Source organism: Neopelma chrysocephalum, unplaced genomic scaffold, assembly GCF_003984885.1.
Source record: "Neopelma chrysocephalum unplaced genomic scaffold, ASM398488v2 Primary Assembly neopelma1_84, whole genome shotgun sequence".
Classification (NCBI taxonomy): domain Eukaryota; kingdom Metazoa; phylum Chordata; class Aves; order Passeriformes; family Pipridae; genus Neopelma; species Neopelma chrysocephalum.
Genome location: NW_020897746.1, coordinates 4,430,802 through 4,451,454, shown reverse-complemented (window position 1 = coordinate 4,451,454; position 20,653 = coordinate 4,430,802). Strand labels below are relative to the sequence as shown.

General features: G+C 38.8%; 1 protein-coding gene across 1 annotated transcript; it reads left to right on the top strand.

The window, feature by feature from the left end:
- The first annotated feature begins 1,977 nt into the window (after positions 1 to 1,977).
- On the top strand, positions 1,978 to 19,762 carry MFSD11 (major facilitator superfamily domain containing 11). The gene is made up of 14 exons (XM_027691641.1): positions 1,978 to 2,215; positions 2,430 to 2,600; positions 4,108 to 4,163; positions 5,183 to 5,290; positions 5,706 to 5,785; positions 5,884 to 5,980; positions 6,916 to 6,974; positions 9,241 to 9,382; positions 10,201 to 10,241; positions 11,382 to 11,447; positions 13,251 to 13,376; positions 14,310 to 14,484; positions 15,453 to 15,588; positions 16,085 to 19,762. Exons 2-14 carry the CDS (start codon positions 2,505 to 2,507, stop codon positions 16,250 to 16,252), a joined length of 1,350 nt encoding a protein of 449 aa, XP_027547442.1. The 5' UTR covers positions 1,978 to 2,215; positions 2,430 to 2,504; the 3' UTR covers positions 16,253 to 19,762.
- Positions 19,763 to 20,653: the final 891 nt, after the last annotated feature.

Here is a 20,653-nt window from a genome sequence, read left to right as displayed (position 1 = left end):
TCGGTCCCTCCAGCTCTCGATGTGCCTCGATGGATACGCAGCTTATCGGTGCCTGTGGGAGCGAGCGAGGAAACATTAAAATCCTCCGTACCCCAGCCTGCTCTGCAAACTCGTGCTGTGGCAGCATGTGCTGGAATTGGAGCAAAGGAGAAGACTTGCACACCCCTTGTGTAAGGATGACAAGCAGGTCCCCAGAGTTTTGCCCGGGGAATTCTGTGAAAGCTGTTCCCCTGCCTCAAAAGTTGTTGCTATGTCACTTCAGGCACTGAATAAAATACCCAAATCCCATGTATGAACTGTAATACCTAGTTCTCATCGCACAACAGTGTTAAAAGTTTCTAGCCTTCTGTTTCATGATACTATGTTAAAAAAAGAGTAAAGAAACGACCGTTTCCTTCTGATTTGTTCAGTCACAGTATTGATATGAGAAAGCAATTTCAGTATTAGAATTTAAAGTCTTAGTCTTACTGTAACTGTGTTTAATCTTTTTTTGCACTGAAGAAGTATAAAAGTAAGCAGTGACATTGATAAAAAAACAGAAACAGCTGTTTGTTTCCTGCTCAAATGACTTAAGAAATCAAATAAATTAGTTTTAGTTTCACATTTTGTATTGCTTCATGCTTGTCCCCTTTTTTCCCCCAGAGACTTCTGCTTAAAAACCTTGTGATTCATCTGCTGAAACCCTTTTTCAAATGAGAAATTTGAAATTTACCTTTACAGTAATTGCCTTATAATGACAGCGGAAGTTTCCTGTGTCCCTTTCTCCAAGTTCTTGTACCCCCTCGGCACTGCTGAGGCAGGGACAGCTCGCTGTCCACCAGGACCCCCCACTCCATCTCCACAGAGCTGCTTTTCCAGCCGGTCAGCCCCGGCCTGTGCTGGAGTCTGGGGTTATTCCTTCCCAGGTGCAGGACCCTGCACTTGCCTTTGTTGAACTTCAGACAGTTCTTCTCTGCCCACCTATCCCACCTGTCAAGGCGTCCCCTTTCAAATTTTCAAGTTTAAAGCTCTCCCAATGAGCCCTGCTAACTCCTGGGCTAAGATCCCTTTTCCCTTTCGAGACCCCTGTTTGTTTAAACCTTTTACTGCAGACAGCAGAGGTAAAATGTGGTGATTTGTCATTTGCTTCAGTCAATTCTGCGTTTCCCTCCCTGTCTTTTTGGCCAGCACTAAAGTGGAGCTGATTTAGCTGAATGCTCCAATCCTGACCTGGAGGCCCCACAGAATGGACGGGAGACCTTAAGAGGAAAAAGCAGCCATTCAGTTGGTCTGATCCTCTGCCAGTTTAGCTGATGTGCTAACAGAGGTCGTCACAACCTAAAGATCAATTGATCTTAAATTTATTGTTTAGAAATACTGTGAAGCAAAAGATTAAGGGTATCACTTCCATCCCTGCAATTGTTCAAGGCCAGGTTGGATGGGGGTTGGAACAACCTGATCTAGTGGAAGGTGTTCCTGCCCCATGGCAGGGGGATGGAACAAGATGGGCTTTAAGGTCCCTTTGAACTCAAACCAGTCTGTGATTCCATGATTCTATAATTCTATGTAATTGCTAAACCCAAAAGCTTTTCCTTGAGACAAAACAGGGAAAGATTATGAAGACTCTCTCCTCTCCTGAGTCACTGAGACAAGAAAAGGCAGAAGCAACAGCACCGAGTGCGTGTGTTGGTGGCACTGAAGTCCGTAGTTTCTCCAAGGTGGGATTCATTTGCCCTTTGGAAGTGACTTTGTGTGTTTGAGTTCAGCTAAATAAAGTTTTCTTAGACGACTTTCTAAGCCCTTTTTTTTTTTACTTTCAAATCTTGCCAGATCTTATTTACTGGATAGAGATCACAATTCTTAAAAACGTAGTGCAAATCTTTTTATTTCAAGGAATGGGAGATTTTCACCATTTTAAGTAGGGGGAAAAAAAAGGTGCTTTCATAAAACTGCATTTCCCATAGTGCACAAGGGCTCTCAGGGCCGGGTCAGCTGATCGAGAGGGTGAAATGTGCCTTATTTCCTGTCCAGTGCATGGAAATGACTCGTGTGTGCCAATGGCTCATCTTTCCTTCGTCAGGTGATTGAAGGGCCGTGGACCAGGTTCTGCTTTCAACAATGGCAAGAAGCTGAGCTGATTAACCTGCTCGATATTGGGAAAACTGCTTCGCGTGTGGGAAGATGATGTCATGAAATAACACGGCTGCAGGCAGCTCTGTTAACTTAATGGGAACAGGTAGAGGGAATCTTGGTCTTTACATTTTGTACTAGACCTTTCTATTTTTTTTCCCAAGTCACCAATTTTGCTGTACACTATTGAAGTTACTAGATTTCTTAATTAATTGAAGGTTATTTTCTAGCAGCTAAGAAGTAGTCCTAAGTAATCATAATTTTCAAAGCTTTTTTTTAATTCTTTTTGCCCTTTTTGTTTTGTTTTGTTTTTTTAACAGAGGTTAAGAGGAAACTTTTAAAAGAAAAAAAAGTTTTTCCAGACTGAAGCTGAGGACTTGGCGAGAAAACACAAAATGTCTTCTGAAGGAAAAAAACTTTTCAACATCATTATTTTGGGAGTCTCGTTTATGTTTATATTCACTGCTTTCCAGACATGTGGAAATATTGCGGTAGGTGTGAATTTCTAAATGTGCCATGTTTCTTACAGTTATGTATCTTGTCTTGTCTTTTGTCTACTGTAATGTTGTTTTATTTGTGATTTTCTAACGTGCAAGATACTTTGGCATTTTGTCTTCCTTTGGTTTAGTATTAAGTAGATTAACTTGGTTAACCAAATAATTAAGCAGCTTTTTTCTTTAAGATAGCATAGCTACACATATAACTGTGCCAGAGTGCTTGGAAAACAGAAAATTAATCTTATCAAATGTTTGAACTTTAAAATAGTGTCTGCTTTGACACTTGCAATATTGAACAGTTGAATTACATTGAATCTTCCGTAGTCTATATTCCATATTCTGTATAGTCCCTTTCAAGATATTTGCCCAAGTTATTATTAACCACACAATTATCAACTGTTTTTTCCTAATTTAACATATTTTTCTGTTCTGACAAATTTGATATTGAGGGGGAGTATGGGGATAACACCTGACAAATAGTCAGACTTGCACAATTGCTAAACTGCCGAGTCACCTTCCAGCTCAAGAAGTTATTTACTGCTTTAGTATCGTGTATCTTTGTCTGCAGAAGCAAAATTGAGCGTAACATAATCCAAATTTACTGTTACTACTTACATTTTTAGACTCCTGCTACTAAGAGACATAGCCCTTTAACTTCCTGAGTGTTGACATAGCTTTCAGTTCTGTGCCTGAAGGCAGATAGATTTCAACATCCTTCTTGAGCCTGCAGGTCTTACAGCTCTTTTCTTGAGTGGAAGAAGAATCCTTTCTGGGTTCAGACACATAAATGTCCTTCACTACAATATAAATAACTACTTGGGATAGTTTGGGTAAGTCATAGTGCAGTGTGGTGCTGTATGTGAGCACATAAGTACAGCCCAGTGATCTTAGAAGTTCTGTGATGAATTCAACACCTCACTGAATTGGACTTTGTGATCATGCAATCATGTAGCTTATTGTCCTAAAAGTCTTTAGAAGTTACTCTCAACCAGATCTGCCTGCCAGTCCAGCTAATTACGTGGTCTCATGATCACTAAAGCTGATTCAAGGGGAAAAAAAAGGAACAGAGAAATAACGTGAAGCCAGAAAGAATGGAAACTCTGACTAGAATTCATAGTTAGGTCAAGTTAAGAGTATTTTGAAACTTCTCCTTTTCCCCTCCACTTATTTAAATTAAGATAGTCATACATACCTGCCTAAGAGAGGTCTTTAGTAAAACAACAGTTTTGTGAAGTATTTTAAGGTCTCTGGTGAAATAATGATTTAATAGTAAAGTACTAATTACTGCTTCACACATAGATGTTTCCCTGCCAAATATCTCCTGCATCTTTGTTGTGGAGGTGGTGTGAGTTGTAGTTAACATTTTAAATTATTTTAAGTACTTTTTAGAGTCTGTTAATGGTTAAGTCTGACATTTGTTACTGACTTCAAACTGATGCAAGTGTTCTCAAACTACAAGACAGATTCTGACATATTACAGTGTATGGTTTTCTCCTCACAGCAAACTGTTATCACAAATTTAAACAACACGGACTTCCATGGCAGTGGCTACACAAGGTAATTTACACAGATTGTAAATTATTACTTATTACTTTGCTCCTTGCAGGGTGAAGCTGGTTACAGTTTCATCCAGTAGAGAGACACTCTCGAGAGATTGGAGTGTTCTGCTGACTTCACAATTTATTGACATACTTAAAGCACTTTAAATAAAACAGGCTTCTCACAACCCCACTCTGAATTATTTCTAGCTGAACTACATATCTGGTTTGCATGTTTTCTTTGTAGAGAGAAAAACCACCATCATCTCATTCTCAGCATTTTGTCTTAGGAGACGAAGAAGCTGGAAGTTTAAAAATAGAAAAACCTGCTAACTCAGGCCTTGGTTGTTTGCCCTTGTACACCTCTGTGTGTTTGTGTAGAGCAGGTTGTGTGGATCAGCTCCCAGGAAACACTGCAATGTAAATGTGGAAGGAGCAGTCAGAGAGACAGAAGCAAAGCCACAAAAAGCCATTCTCTTTGTTGCACTGGCACAGCCAAACTTGCCAAGCATGATCAGGAGCCTCTTGTATGCCAAATTAATTCTGTCATGTAGAAAAACCTGACTGCTGCTTTGAAGGGTTTGCTGTCTTAGTTTAAACTGAAAATACAGCTGGCTCAAAATATAGCTGTAGAATTTCTGTGGTGTATTTGGCAGAAAATGAAAACCTCACTCCTGGACAAATGAGGCTCTGGAACATTCTCCTCTAGAAGTACAGGGTACAAAATACAGTAACTGTTGTTAAGGCAGTTTGACAAATGCATGTTTTAAATTACCAGACATGCTTGCCTGCAATAGTTTGGGACTCTACTCAGCAATCCAGGAAACACTGTGCACTCCTGTATTCCCATATGGAGTACAGTGGGTGAAGGGAACAGAGGAAAGGGAGGAAATGTTTGACCATGGAAGTTTTATGGAGTTACTTGAGTTGTGTATGTGCTTAACTGGATATTTTGAAATCCACTGATCACTCTTAAATCAGTTGCAGTGATACCCTATATTTTAAGTACTTAATCATCTTTGTTGTTTATTTATGCAGCATGTCCATTATTTATGGAGTATTATCTGCATCAAATCTTATATCACCTTCAGTGGTTGCAATAGTAGGACCTCAGTTCTGCATGGTTGTTAGTGGCATATTTTATAGGTAAGTATTAATTTTGAATTTTTAGCTGCTTCCTTTGAAATATTTAATTTTTTTCTCACACCTAGGGCTACTGTGCCATACATGAAATTGTACTGGCTAAGAAAAGCATCTCACAGAGATACTGTAGATCTGTAACTGCAGAGTACTTCAGCCTACTGGAAACAGCACATTTTCTTCCACAGCACTTCCAGACTTTGCAGACTGTGGAGTTCAGGTTGTGGTCTCAGATTAATGACTATATAAAAAAACCTCTGTGTGCTTAGTAGGGTAAGATTTTTCACATACAACCTAACCTGTATTCCAGTGTCTCTTAGGAGAGAGTGGTTGATTTAGAAGCAGCTCAGTGAGATGTCTGATTGTTAAAGTGCACTGTCCACTTTGTCTGTATTCAATAAACTGATTTGTTCTATTTTAGCCTATACATTGCAGTCTTTATCCAACCTACTACATGGGCTTTCTACACTGCTTCTGTTTTTATTGGCATTGCAGCTGCTGGTAAGCACTGTTCTTATTCTGCTGACTATTTTTTATTATATTTGAATATACCTCTAAAATATTTTTATTTCCTGAGCAATACATTCTGTCTGTTCCAGTCCTCTGGACAGCACAGGGAAATTGCTTGACTGTAAATTCTGATGAAAACACCATTGGAAGGAACAGTGGAGTGTTTTGGGCACTTCTACAGTTCAGGTAAGGTTTATTTGTTAATCTTATTTTTTTTGGTTGTGTACACATTCTACTTTTTACATCTTTTTGTAAGTGGGAGACTGCATCCAGAAATACTCCAGTGGTACCTTGCAGTCAGTGAACTGAGCACTTCTGTTGCTATTGTGCATTACAGAGCAGTGAATGAAAGCTGGATATTGGAAGTCTCTGCTCTTGAGGTGCTAAAAAGATCCCTTTCTGTTAGGAGAGCATTTGACATCTGTAACAGCAGCCTTGTTGATTGTGGAGAGCTGTGTTAATTTAATTTGTGTCAGGTTCTGGAGTTCACTAATGAGCCCTAATGGCCCTGAGCAGCCTCACCTGGCACCTCCACCACACCCTTCCCATGGGCTCAGGAGCCCTATTTAAACTCAGCCTTGGGGCTTTGGCTCTTCTGGAGCTGGGATGGATGAGTGGGGGTCCAGCTCAGTTGTAATCAAGCCTTGGTCAGACTAAAGAGGATGGGTTTGAAACAGATGAAATGCTTCTTTGTGCAATGGGTGATTAAACTTCTGGAGCTGGCTGCCCCAGGAGGGTGTAGAGTTGGGTGGTGTCAGCAAGATCAAAAAGGAATCAAGCAAATTCATGGGACACAGGTCCACAAGTGGTTCCTGAAGAGGGATCCCTTTTACCAACCCCACTGTGATACAGCAGTTCTGGATATTGGGGAGTAACAAGGGGAATGAATTGCAGGAATGCTTAGGCTGGTGAGCCTGCACTAGGCATTGCTAATGCTGCTGTGGGCACAGAATCCTGGATTGTAAAACATCAGCCTGAACCAGTGGCATGCTGGTTCTGTTCCTCAAGCTTTCTCTTCCAGAGTTAACATATTGGTATGTTATCAGAGTAGCAATTTCCACAAACCCAACCTTAATCTTACTACAGAAAATGCACCTCTTGGTTGTTCTTTTTGTTCACAGCTTGTTTTTTGGAAACCTCTATATATACTTTGCCTGGCAAGGAAAAACTCACATATCAGGTGAGTACTGCTTGTTGATGTGGGAAGCCATCCTTCAAAATATGGTGGCATGAATAAACAGATGAAATGATGATCTAGAAAGTGGCACAAAGCTTATACAATAGCAGACATTTCTTTCCCTCAGTTTATAGTTAGATAGTCTCTTTTTGGAGTATGATTTTGATTCAGTGTTTCTTGGCACTCACAGCCCTTGTGCTACGTATGTTGTTTTCCTGCCTGAAATGCACTTTGAGTATGTTCTTTTAGGGTATTGTGTATGGAATTCTTCAGAAGGCAAGTTGAGAATAAGATTTTGCACAATAGCCATTCTGGGATTTTCCCTGTGCAGGCACACTTAGGCCAAAACACACCTATTTGGGAGGAAAGCTATTCTGGCTGTATGTTTAATATTATACATACTACCATACTATCCTATTCTAAAGGAAGTTCCTTGTGTAGGCTGTCCTTCTAAATCATATTTGAGATAGATTAACCTGTGAAATAAAGGCAAACCATCCCAGTTTGCTTCATTGTGCTGGCACAAAGCAGTGAGGGAAGACAGAGGCTGAGATGTGCAGCCGGGCTGAGAAGGGGCTGCTGCTGTCTAAACTGGCAGCATTGCTGGCAAAGGGAATAAAGAACTCTCTCTTCCTTTCTTGGCTTAGTTTATGAAGACTGACTTCCTAGTGGGATTGTAATTAATACTCTAGTTTTCCCATTTGTTATTGTGCTAGACTGGTAAAGAGCAATAACTGGGGAACAGAGGTCTTAAGTAACACTGTTAAGAAGCTGGACAGTGGTTGAGACTCAGTGTTTTTAAAGCAGAGATCTGGCAACTGTTAAAGCCAGGCAAGGTATGTGTGGGTATTCACTAAGAAAATTGCAGTGGTGAAAAGAGCAAAGGCTAAGATTTTAATTACCAAAGATGAGCACTTCTAGGAAAACAGTGTTCTGTAAACAAAGAAGTTTGATTGTCCTGTTCTATAATGACTGAGAATTTTTCTTATTGTAGTCCTAAAGTAAAATATCTACTAGAATGGTCAATTCTTTTAACCTTTAACAGATGAGGATGCTTCTGCTCTAGTCAATCATCAAAGTATTGGCTTTAAAATTATGTTTATTAGGCTTCAGAAATACCGCCCTGTTGAGATGAACAGTCCACTTCTTTCTTATGTTAGATCCATCTTTTCAGGTTCTCCTGAAAAGTAACACAGTAGCGCAGCAAAGGTTAATTTTACAGGTCATTTTCTGCATTCCTTCACCTTTAGGACAAAGGTTTAAGTGTTATTGAAAGTATTGGAAACACTTTGAACCTGGAGGCCCTGAAATTCTGTGCATTCTAAATTCCATTGCTCTTGCTGACCACAGAATAGGGTAATTAACTACAAGGCAGTTCTGCTGTTACATTTTCCTCCATCTTTAAATGTCTAGAGATTCCTCTTTATTGAAAAAATTGATATCACAAGTTTTAATAGCATTTAAAAATCAATTCTTCCTTTTACTACCTATATACAAATACTACAGACTGTTCAAGGTGTGAAGCACTTCCTCTTTTTGATCTGTAATCACACACAAGTTATTTTTTGATCAATTTTGCATTTGCCCCTAAGGTAAAGGGGAAATAAATACAAGCACAGGCACTACCTTCAGAGCCATATAGTAGTTAAATCACAAGTATTTGCTGTTTCTTGGCTTTTTTGCCCCTGCTTAATATTGGTAAATGGGAGTAGCTTCTGTATTAAATGTATCTGTGCCAAACAAGTTGGTTGGTGCAGCAGAGCTGGTGCACAGGGCAGCAGTTGCCTCCCTGCAGCTGCTGTGGCAGTTACTGAGGTTTTGGTGGCTTTTAGGCCTTTGTAGTTTCCAAGCCCACCAGTCTGTGATGTCACGGTGCTGCTATTTCTGATGCTGGTAAAGAGCTTCTTTTGAGAGATCTGAAGGGCTTTAGGTTGTTTATGTCCACTCTGAATTCTGTAAGTCTTCAAAGATGTGCTTTCTTCTGCTAATAATTGATGCAGTTCCTTTAATTGGCTCCTGCCTGGTCATAGCCTTTGCGTGGCAGAAAATGCGAGGGACACTTTAATATGCTGATGCTTTATTAGCATCATAAAACTGAGACAGGCATTTACCAGCAGCTGGGTACCTTTTGCTGCATGTTGAAGGTAAGTTAGAAAATGGGTGTGTGTTAAACACTGTAGTATGTCTGTATTAGTTGTTTGAAAGTAGTTGAATTGGTTTGATTTGCTTTCTGCACATCTGGTTACGACTCTTGTTTGTTTTCCCACAGAGAGCGATCGCAGAACTGTCTTCATTGCTCTGACTGTTATCAGTCTTGTGGGCACAGTTCTGTTCTTTCTGATTAGGAAACAAGAGGACACAAAAGCTCCAGGGGATGAAGATTCTACTAATGAAATCCTGGGGGAGAGCTCGTAAGTGCTTACGGCAATAACATGTTGTCACATCTCCTTGTTTGTGCTCCTGCTCCTCAGTGGAACGCTGTGCAATGACTTCCCCCTCTGTGCTGGAGACATGAATGTTATCAACAACCTGTAGAATGTACAGATTTATTAGAAAAGTGTCTGTTCTTTAACAAGTGAGAATTATTGTTCTTTAGATGGCATATTCTCAAGGGTGGAGCGCAGTACTGCACATTAAGTTTTTCCTTTAATAAGTAAGTGCCTTGGGAAAGATACCTTTCACTTCTCAACTGATTGTTATTAAACATTTATTTGCCTTTCATAGTTTGTTTTGCCCTCATCAGTCCATTTTAAAGTCTGGAATAAACAGAAATTATTCCTTTTTTTATGGGTTCCTTGACAAACTGGAACATGTTTTTCCTGTCTTCTCTAAATATATGCATGCCAGCCTAATAAATACATTAAAAATGACAAGTACACTGACAGATCCTGTGGAGTTTTGCCTGAGGCATCAGCTTAAATATTTTGCTTTATTTAAAGAACAAGGCAAAAGTTAGAAAACATCAATAAGTCTGCCCATGGAAGAAAATGTTGGAAGCTAAAAATGCTCAGAAGGAAGATTCTGTTAAGCAGGCATTCAGTAGTGCAGAAAGCAAATAAATTTTGTGGTTAGTAGTTTAGATCTCAGACACTTTTAAGGATATATTGGTATATTCCAGTGCTGGGCTAGAAAATGTACAGAAGGTTTAAAAAAATGAAGGTGCCTTCCAGCATAGAAGTACAGTGTGGTTATTCTTTTTCCATTTTGACCAAGTCATTTGTTTACCCAGGTCTGCACGAAACAAAATGATGAGAGCAGTGGCTGCCTTCAGTAAGTACATTTCTGCATAAAATACTGGCATATCCCTCCCAGCTGTCCATGGTTCTGCTGATAATGTGGTCATGGACAAATCACTTGGAACAAAAATTTGTGAACAAGTAACGTTTTGAGAGTGTATTTCAGTTATTCTACTTTGAATATGGACCTTCAGGGATGGTCTGCTTGGAAAAAGGACTCTCGGATGGCAGTGGGTTCCAGCCCAGGGATGACAGGTCACACAGGGACACAGGGCTGAGTTCTGAGCCTGACAGAAATTCAGATGTCTGTGTGAGCATCTTGTGAATTTGAACCTATCCAAAATGGAGGTTGGAAGTGGAAAAGCTTGGGAATCACTGAACTAAAGTGTGGGCAAATTAGTGTGGGCGTGGGGTTGGTGTGAGCTGGCTCCCTGCACTTCATCAAAGCTCCTTTCAGGTGACCATGTGACAAAAAAAGCTTGACTGAAAGCAAAAAAAGTGAGGTGACTTCACTTCAATCATGTACTGGTACAGTCCAGGAAAGATCTGAAGTGTTCCTTTGATGCAGTTTCAGATCCAAGCTACTTTTCAACAGCTTCCCTCTATAGACAAACACAAAAAGAACAGATCACCACGGGGAAAACCACTGTGTGAAAGATTAAAAAATAAAAACCAACAAACATAACAAGATAAAAAGTTACAGGTTGTTTTATTTTGTCACCGATTGAGACCAGTTAACAATTTAGAACTCGAGCATCTGTAGTTTCCTTTGAAGTTTGATGTGTTCTGCCTGTGACTGTTGAGTTTGTTTGGGGAATGTGGGGATGTTCATTGAGGATTTATTTCAGGAGACAGTTGCTGTGAGCTCAGAGAGAATACAAAAATACAATGAGCAGAAAATTGCCTGTTAATTGGAAACTGCCTTCTCTTTAATGTTTCCCCAATTGCATTTCTTACAAAAATGACTTTTGGAGGACACATTTCCTCTAGATGGCATGTCAGGGTTGGCTTATTTAGCACTCTCATTACTGTAATAAACAGTAAATAAAATTATAATGTACAGCTTATATAATTCTAACCTATTTTTGTTTTAAACAAAGAGCAAAAGAAAGTGTAGATTATCTTAGTAGTATTATCAGAAGTTAATCTAATTTCCATTATTGTTTCTTTACAGAGAAATCTATTACACTGAGCTTCACCAAAGAGATGATGCTTCTCAGTGTCACAACAGCCTACACAGGTATGAAGCCATCAGTGTATCATGGTTGGAATTTCAGGGAAAATTTACATAGCTGGCTTTTATGTGATTTGATATTACACTACCAATAGTTCATAGATTGTTTAATACAATTGTATTAAAATAATGTTTGTACATCACACCTTCATTGAGATGTGGGAGATTGCTGATGGCCTTCATTTTAGTCTTGGTTTTATTGGGAACAAGCTTAGCCATTTTCAGCCATTTTTGTCATTAGTATTTGCTGTGGCAAGGGTTTTCCTTCTTTTTAGCAACTTTTAGTTAAACTTGGTCTGCTGTTATTAGACCAAGGTATGAGTTGTAAATGAAAAATGAAGTTATTTTTGCTATAAACTAAAGCAATTCTTCTGCAAAAAAACCATCAAATGTTCCAAAATGTTTCTGAGATCCTTGAATTGATTTTTGTGGGGTTTTTTGCTCCTTATTTAGCTTCAGGTATAGTTTTGTTCACGATAAAATTAAGTTTTTAGAGGAATAAATGCGTTTTCAGAACCTCATCTCTGAGTCACCATTATGAAAAATTGTCAGGTCTTGTAGGTGAAAAGAAAAACTTAGATGTGAACAAACTATAAACAGTGCCCAAACATCTGCTGAAGTTTCCAGTCAGCTCCTGGAGGAGAAATATAAACAGCAGCTCTGGAGTTGGGTTGCTCCAGTCACTGATCTGAGTTACAGGTTACTTCACACAGTTGTGTTAAGCCAGATTAACTCACCTGAATTCCTCTTGGGTGTTTAGTGCAGTGGGAATGTGGAGCAGGATGACAAGGGAAGGGAGTCAGTGAGGTTTTCCTGGAGTATTCTGCAATTCAGTTCTACAGGTGGCATAAAAATAAATCACTCCAGATTGGGGAAAAAATGGCTGCTGCCATCTGGTGGCTCAATATTGCCAATATTGCCACTTTTTTGTAGCAAAATAGAAAATCCCATAAGGCCAACAAAGGCTTTTATTCCAGAATTGATGGTTGGGTTCAGACTGCTGCAAGTCCACCCGAATTTTGAAGCCGTGCAGTTCATCTGCTGCGTTGGGTGGCCTGGAAATGCAGACCAGGAGATGCTGGGCCATCATTTTGCTGTAGCAAAAGGCAAAGGAGATAAATGAGAAACAGTTTTATTTTGAGCAGAACACTTTGCATTGTTTTAAATACACTTCTTTTATTAAGGAGCTGGTATTTTTATACTGATGGTTGCTTATAGTCATGTTGTAGTTGGACTCTGCTATGTCACCTTCCCTCACATTAATAACAGTAGAAAGAAGAAAGGATTTTAAACAAATAGCAGTAGTTCTTTCTCAGTTTAAATTCATTATGTATGTGTAGAAAAGTCAATTTTAAGAATCTTAGCATCTTGTTAGTTTTTGGGGATGCAGGGTCTTTCTTAGAAATGTCATAACTTGGGGGGGGGGAATCTTACACTGAAATTGTGCTTTATCTCTTCAGTTACCTGAAGTGTTATTTCACATGGCACTTCTCATTTGGATGAAATTCCAAAGTTCTTGAAAAATAGAAATATAAACTGTTTATAGGGATTGTGTCAACAGCTCTGGGTACTGAACCTGAGTGACACCAATTAGTGCAACTGTTTTTTCTAATGTGGTTTTTGTGAGCTGACATTGGAGAATATAATAATCACATAGTTTAAAATTCCATGTTTGCTTCTATTACACAGACTTCATTTAAGTTTATTATTTGAAAGATACCTGAGGGGAAAAGAGCCTTTAGACATAAAGAATTTTTTCATGACTTTCATAATAGTTCATCTGTCAATTCTGCTTGGTTTCCTTCAAAGGTTTGGAATTAACATTCTTTTCTGGAGTGTATGGAACATGCATTGGTGCTGTGAATAGGTTTGGCAGTGAAGAGAAAAGCCTAATTGGTCTCTCTGGTATTTTTATCGGTGTTGGAGAAATCTTGGGTGAGTCTAAATTTGCTACCTTTTGACAAAAAAAAGAATTAGAGTGATGTAATTGTTCAAAATGGTTTTTTTTGTATTTAACTGAATAGTGTATTTCAAGCTTCCAGCAATGATTATGTGAACAAAAAATGAAATGTAATTGGCAATGTGGTTCTTTATTGCACTGTGAATTATACCTTGCATTGTGTAAAGTGGGTGTAGACCAGCATGTGAAATACTGCTGCCCATGAATCCTAACATTCTGCATTCTATTTGGATTAGTGTGGAGAAATACACAAGACTCAAAATGCAAGAAACAATAGGCTGCAGTGTTATTAGGGAGTTGACACCATTTTGCTATTTAAATGTTGTTTTTAAATAGTATTATGTTTACATTTTTATTACTTGAGTGATATAGTAACTTCTAATTTTTTTAATAAAAATTTCTTTGTTTTAAAAAAATGAACTTACATTAAATAAGATGCGATATTTAATAAAATTGGATACAGGGAAGGTTCATTAAGTAAATATTTCTCTTTTTTTTCTGTAAACTCAAGAACTATGGTGTTTAATAAAAAACCCACTGTCTGTTCATCAGCAGCTTAGGTCCAGAGAGTTGCAGGCTTTTGCAATTAGGAGCTAAGCACAAGGTTGTCCATTTTCACTTAGTACTGTTGCAGTACTGGAGTAAAGTACTTGTTAAAAGGTGAAGTGTTTTCCTCAGCAACCATCTGATAAATCTCCTGCCCCTGTTTCTCAGACACCTGTAACAACCCTGAGCTCATCTCATGTGGCAAACGGGGCTGGGAGATCCTTGGGGCTGTTTTCATGTTTGATCTTTCAGTTATCCAGTATGGGCATATTTATAATTCAAGCTGCCAGTATTGAAAGTTTTGTTCTGTTCTTTAAATCTTCAGTTCTGATTCAGTTATCCAATCTTTTCTGCTCCTGCAGGTGGAGGAATCTTTGGTTTGCTGAGCAAGAACAGTCGCTTTGGCAGGAACCCAGTGGTGATGCTGGGCATTCTTGTCCACTTCATAGCCTTTTATTTAATTTTTTTCAACATGCCAAATGATGCCCCTATTGCTCCCATGGAAGGAACAGATCAAGTTGCTTATATGATTCCAAGGTATGTGAGCTTTCTCCTTTGGCTGGTTGTATATAAACAGCTTGTTTCTCCACAGAAAATCCCTTGAAGTTGTTTTTCCGTGGAGTGACTAACTCCACAGAAAAAGCTTTCAGGAAATTGGCTTTTATTAAAGATAGGCATTCTACCAGTCTGCACCCTATTTAGGAACTTAAATAGCATAAGAATAAAAAGCCTGAGGATTACTGGCAGCAGTTCTGTCACTCAACAGCTGATGTTTGACATGTAGCACAATAGTGAGACCAGCAACTATTGCAGTAGGTGTTAAGAAGTCAGTCTATCTTGGGCTCAGTTCTACTACATCAGGGAGCCCCAGCCTTGCACTGTTGCATCCATTTCCAAAGTCTTTCAATGCTTATTACCAAATTCTTATTGAACTAACTGAAGCCATGCCATGCCTGTCTGTTATAATAATTGGAGAAGAATATGGGGAACTTTATTATCTCACCATTGTAACTGTCTCTTGGGGTTTATTCTGGCCAATTTGTGTGAAAATATGTTTTCAGTTTGTGCAGACCCAGTGACTAAATTGGAATTCTAAGCATTTGTGCCTGTGCAGGTGACTGGTCTTAACTGGGGTATTTTTCTGCAAAATGAGTTGGTATTTCTCTAATATTCCTGCAGCTCAAGAATTCATGATGTGTCTCAGCTTTTAATCACTGCTGTGTGGGGTTTGTGGCTCCAAGCACCAAAATGAGTTCTTTTCCTGATTCTCATTCAGTGTGAATTGACTGCAGGTAACAGTAACAGAAGTCTTAGCATTCCAGAAAGTAAAAGCTGATGAAACTATTCTTTTTGCCAAGCCAGGCATTCCCAGTTCTTTTCCAGTGAAATTAAAAGTTTGATACCTTTCCATTCTCAAGTTCCAAATAAATCTGCCAAAAATAGTTTTTAGATGTGTGAGCTGTTTGAACAAATGGCTTTTAAACTGGATTCACTTTCTCCTTCAGCAAAGAGGTGGCCATGCTCTGCAGCTTCCTGCTGGGGCTGGGGGACAGCTGCTTCAACACCCAGCTCCTCAGTATTTTAGGATTCCTGTATTCAGAAGACAGTGCTCCTGCCTTTGCCATCTTTAAGTTTGTTCAGGTAATAATTAACAATCTTTCGAAATGTTTCGAACTGTTGGGATGTTACTGAAATGCTGGGTTGGCCTTTTTAATGAGCTGAGAAAAATGATGTCTCTGCAAATTATTTCATCCTGAATTTTGGTGTAAAGCAGTTTGTGATGCTGGAAACAGTTTCCTGGACTGTGATCTTAAAGCTTTGGCTGTGTTGTTTCTAGACAAACTGGTTTGAAATACCAGAGAACTGCACTTGCAATGCTCCAAACACTTTTGAGTTTGGTGTTCATTTTCTACAGTGAACACTGTTTAAATAACAAGTGAAAACTAAATCTGTTGTGTATCACATCAAGGCATATGTTGAGGTATAATGAAGCCTTAAGATTGCCCATCTCCTACAGCAGGATTCTACTGAGAGCTGCATATTAAACTCCTGTCAGTTTGATAATCCTCGTGTAGTAACATCAGCCTGGAAATCTCCACTGATAATCTTTTTTACTTGGTGTTTTTTTTTCTCTCAGTCCATCTGTGCTGCAGTTGCCTATTTCTACAGCAACTACTTCCTTCTGCAGTGGCAGCTCCTGATCATGGTGATCGTGGGATTCTTTGGAACAATTACCTTCTTCACAGTGGAGTGGGAAGCAGCAGCAGCCCTGGCTGCCCGTGGCTCAGACTACAGCAGCATTTGATCCTATCACCATGGCTGGTCTGATTTAAGGAACAGCACAGGCATGTTTTTTGGGAAGTGATGTGAAAAGGTGGAAAAGGTCAAGCTGCTGCAGAGATTGAGATGGAGGAAGCTGCTACTAAATCGCCATCAGTCCAACTGGATGTGAAACAGGAGGAAAAAAATGCCAAATTTGAAAGGCTTTTTTTTTTTTTTTACTTGCTTTACTCAACCAAGCATGGTATAAGTGTTCTTAAAAACCTGATATTAGCATTGGAAGATGTATAGATCTGTGTATTGAACTATTCTGCTCTGAGATGTACCTTTCAGAATGTAATTGCCTGATTTCACTCTACCATGCACTACAGGATTAGTTTTGTTTTTTGCCCCATAAATTATTTTTCCTATACACTAGTTCTGCAGACACATGAGTTCTGGTATTGAATGAGTGATGTTTTTATAAGGTAGATTATATCACAGATTGTCTGCACAACTGAGAAATCAATTTGGCATTGACTTTTTCAACAATTAGATACGCTCAAGTATTTCCGTGGGAAATGTTGCCTTATTTTGTATCACTCAGCTTCTTGTTTCCCAACAAATTGTTTATTAATCTGTTTCATGTGCCTAAGTTTTCAGATCCGTGGGGGTTTTTGTTTGTTTGTTTTTTCTTTTGTTTCATGCTTTTCTGGTTTTTGGGTTTTTTTGGTAAGAAAATGAATCAGGTTATAGTGTGACATGAAAGATTTTTACAAGAATTTAAAGATATTACTTTTAGCCATCTTAAGGATGGGATCCCAAGGCCTGTGAATTATTGATAACTGAAAACAGCCTCGTGGCTCAGTATCTCAGACTTGAACTGTGTTGGGAAAGGTGCTGAAACTTCCTCAGGGCTGTGCAATATGAAGGACCACAATCCATGACTTCCCTCACAGACTCCCAAATAGTTCTTTTGACTTCAGTGGAGTTTTTATCATAAAATGATGAAAATCTGTGATGGGAGCATTGTCTGAGGTAACTTTAAAAAGTACAAATAGACTCAGAATGTGAATGGTCAGAATAATCTTGCAGTGTTTATTCTACTGCATAGGCTGAAAACACCTGAAATGTTTGTCCTAAGTTGCTTTATTCAGTGTATTTTGGGAAGATTGTACTGTAATCTTACTCCACCAAATATGAAAACAAGGTTACTAGCATAGTAACTAAATTTTAATCCAAAACTGTTATAGATGATAAAACAGGCAGTGAATGCAGCTCACCTTGACTTTGCCTGGCTCTGTAGTACTTGCAGTGATGTTTCTGTCTGGTGGGCAACAAGATGCACCTGAGAGCAGGGATGGAACACTGAGAAGGTGTTTTTAGACACTCCACGTAGCTATTTTTAGAAAAGTACCACTCACCAACCCTTTTTTTATGCACAGTCAGGATGTTAATGTCTTTAAAGACAAGTTAAAGTCGACTCATTGTGTGTCATAACTAGGTAGCTCCCGTGTGTCATAACTAGGTAGGTGTACCCAAGGTTAAACTTGGTGAGGGAGGGTGGCATCTCCTGTGACATTTGCTGTCAACTTTTGCTCTCAAAGAGCAGTGACACAACTCCTGTGAAGCACAGAGTTGTGAAGCACAGCAAAACAGCCCAGGGGCATCATTTTACAGGGCTACAGAAAGGGATTTTTAAATTCACTGCAGGTTTTTTGCTGTGAGATCAGTAAGGTGTTAATGGGAGGACGAGAGGGCACCTGAACATCCAGCAAGCAAAAGGAATCTTTGAGGCCAGGCAGGAGAGAAAGCCTTTGTGTATTCCTGGGAGATTTAATGAATGATGTAAAAGAGAATGAGACAGAACACACATTGGAGAGGGGTTGCTGAACCCATTCCAATTTGTCAGGCAAACTGAAAAGGCATTCAGGATTGAATCAATATCTGATTAATGTGACCAGCAGCACGGTGAAGCCTCTCTCTCACCCACTCCTGTTATCCTGTAACTTGAAGTGTGCTATTTTTAATATACTGAGCACTATAAAGGTATAGATGATAGGATGCTGCCAGTGATTAAAATTCTCTTGTTGCTACACATTTATATTTTCTCCAAAGTACCAAACAGGATAAATAGGGTCTTTTTCAGATAGGGAATTACTGACTTTTTTTTTCCCTCCAAATGCTTTCTGGGACCTGTTTTTCCTTGTATATCAATGAGAGCAGAAAGACTTGAAAGTTCACAAGGGGAAGTTTTGTCTTACAGTATATTTGGGGAAAAAATGATTCTTGGGTCTTGTGGTGATGAGTAATTAAATGCTTTTAGAACAATGTCATTTAACTGTAAGTAGGTTATGGCTCTCATGAGGTTGCTTTTCGAATGATTTCTTTTAATTATGAACTTCTGTGATGCTCATTTGCCATATAAATTATATGGACTATTTTATTAGAAATTTAAAAATTGCTAAGTTTATGTGGTTTCAAAAACCATTTTGAAGTCAAAGGGATAGTAATGAACCAGGAATGTGGGTTTTTAGTACTTTTGTGAATCTGATGCTTTACTTTTTTTTCCCCCTATTCTTTTTCTCCTTTCTGGCCTGACTCAGTATCAGGCAATGTTGGAAAGCTGCTCAGAAGTATTTATTGGGTCATTAAAGGGAAGTATTGTTTTGTGACAAGTTTTACAAGAAATCATGAAATTCTCAAAACTGTATCATGGATAACTATTCTTTTTTACTGTTAACTTTATTGCTTTTGACATTTGATCTGAAGAGACAGGTTTCAGTTATTCAAGCTGCTGCTGCTGTGACTGCTTTTCACTTATTCATATTTCTTTGATTTGTCAAGAGGTGAAAAATCCTCTCAGATATACACAGTTGTTAGCTTGGTTGAAATCTTCGGTGCAGCAATATAAAGAACAGGAATGCTGACATCCATTTCTGATTCCATCTCTGAATCTGTTTATCAGCATTTACCAACCATGAGGCTGCACCCCCTTCATTTCACCTCAGTGGCCTTTTAATGTTAATCTGAATTGGGAGCTTACTGTTAAATTAAGTGGGATTTGAAAATAGTTTTTTTTCCTGTATCTGTGGTATTGTGGATTTGTTTTATATTAGTGATTTTATCTTTTTAAGCAAAATGACACATTTGTTTGGGTTTACTAAAAAGACCTCTTTCCTCCCCCCCATTCTTTTGGGTTGTTACTAAGGTTTAATATCTTGACATATATCACACCCACAAGTTTTACAAACAAATGCTAAAGAGGAAATGAAAACTGATATTCTTGACATTGAGTGCCAAAGAAGCTGCTAAAAAATTAGTCTTTCATTAATGTCATATAAACATATCTATATTTTTGTTTTGCCAGTTGAGTTTCATTTTTGATACATGAATGTATGGAAAGAGAATTTCTACAACTGTAGACCTTCTGTGTGTTAATTTCATTAGGTACAATCAATGTTGTCAAGTTGAGATAAGGAAGAGAACAATGTCATTTATAAATAATTCTAGTCTATAATTTTTGTGCAGATTGTGCTAAACTCCACAGGTATATTAAAAAACCCCCAAACCTACAGAACAACCAAAACCCCCCGCAAAACCCCTAAGTTTTACCAAGGTCCCTATCTTAGCAGAAACCCTTCTGTTATTAAAAACTCTTAAAAATCCTTCTGCTGGTAAGTTTGTAGAATTTTTGTGATCATTTTAAAGTATACTGGAGAGAGAACCTCCTGGTGGTGTTTGGTGTAACTTTATGAAAAAATAAGTGTAGAAACCCATAAATCAGTTAACCAGACAGATGAAGTCCCACTAGACTTTCTTTTAATTCCACAAGTTTGCTTCAGATGGGGAATGTGGTTCCCTGGAGTCCATCCTCAGTGACAGAGGTGCCCCAGCAGCTGGCTCCTGAGGAGTAGGGGTGTATAAAGAGAACCCCAAAGTTTGTGTTTTAGGACAAAGATTGTTTGCTGTTAGTATAAACAGGAAACATGATGCTCAACATCATGCCAGGAGACACAATATCCAACTTGGACTCAATTTGTGCAAGTGTGTTAGTTAAGACAGGACTTTACAATCACAACCATTAATTTTTCTAGCAAAACATGTTTTCAGGGACTTTGTCCACAGCACTATTTTCCTTGGAAGTCTTCCAGCCCCACTAATGCAAATTGAATGTCAGCAGCAGTTAGTACCATGTTTTCCTTGATCCCTGGCTAACATGCAGGTAGAAATATTAAAAGATGGGGAAATTTAGATGGAGCTGAAGTTGGGAAGTTTGCTGCTTAACAAGGTCCTTGCCCTTCTGACATGACCCGGCTGGTTCAGAAGGGTTGAGACTCTTGTAGTTTTCATGGATAAATTCAGAAAGGTGCCTTGATAAATTTAACTCCTGAGGTTGTACCACAGAGAAGCACTAATGGGAGAGGGGGGAAAATATCCTTGAAGT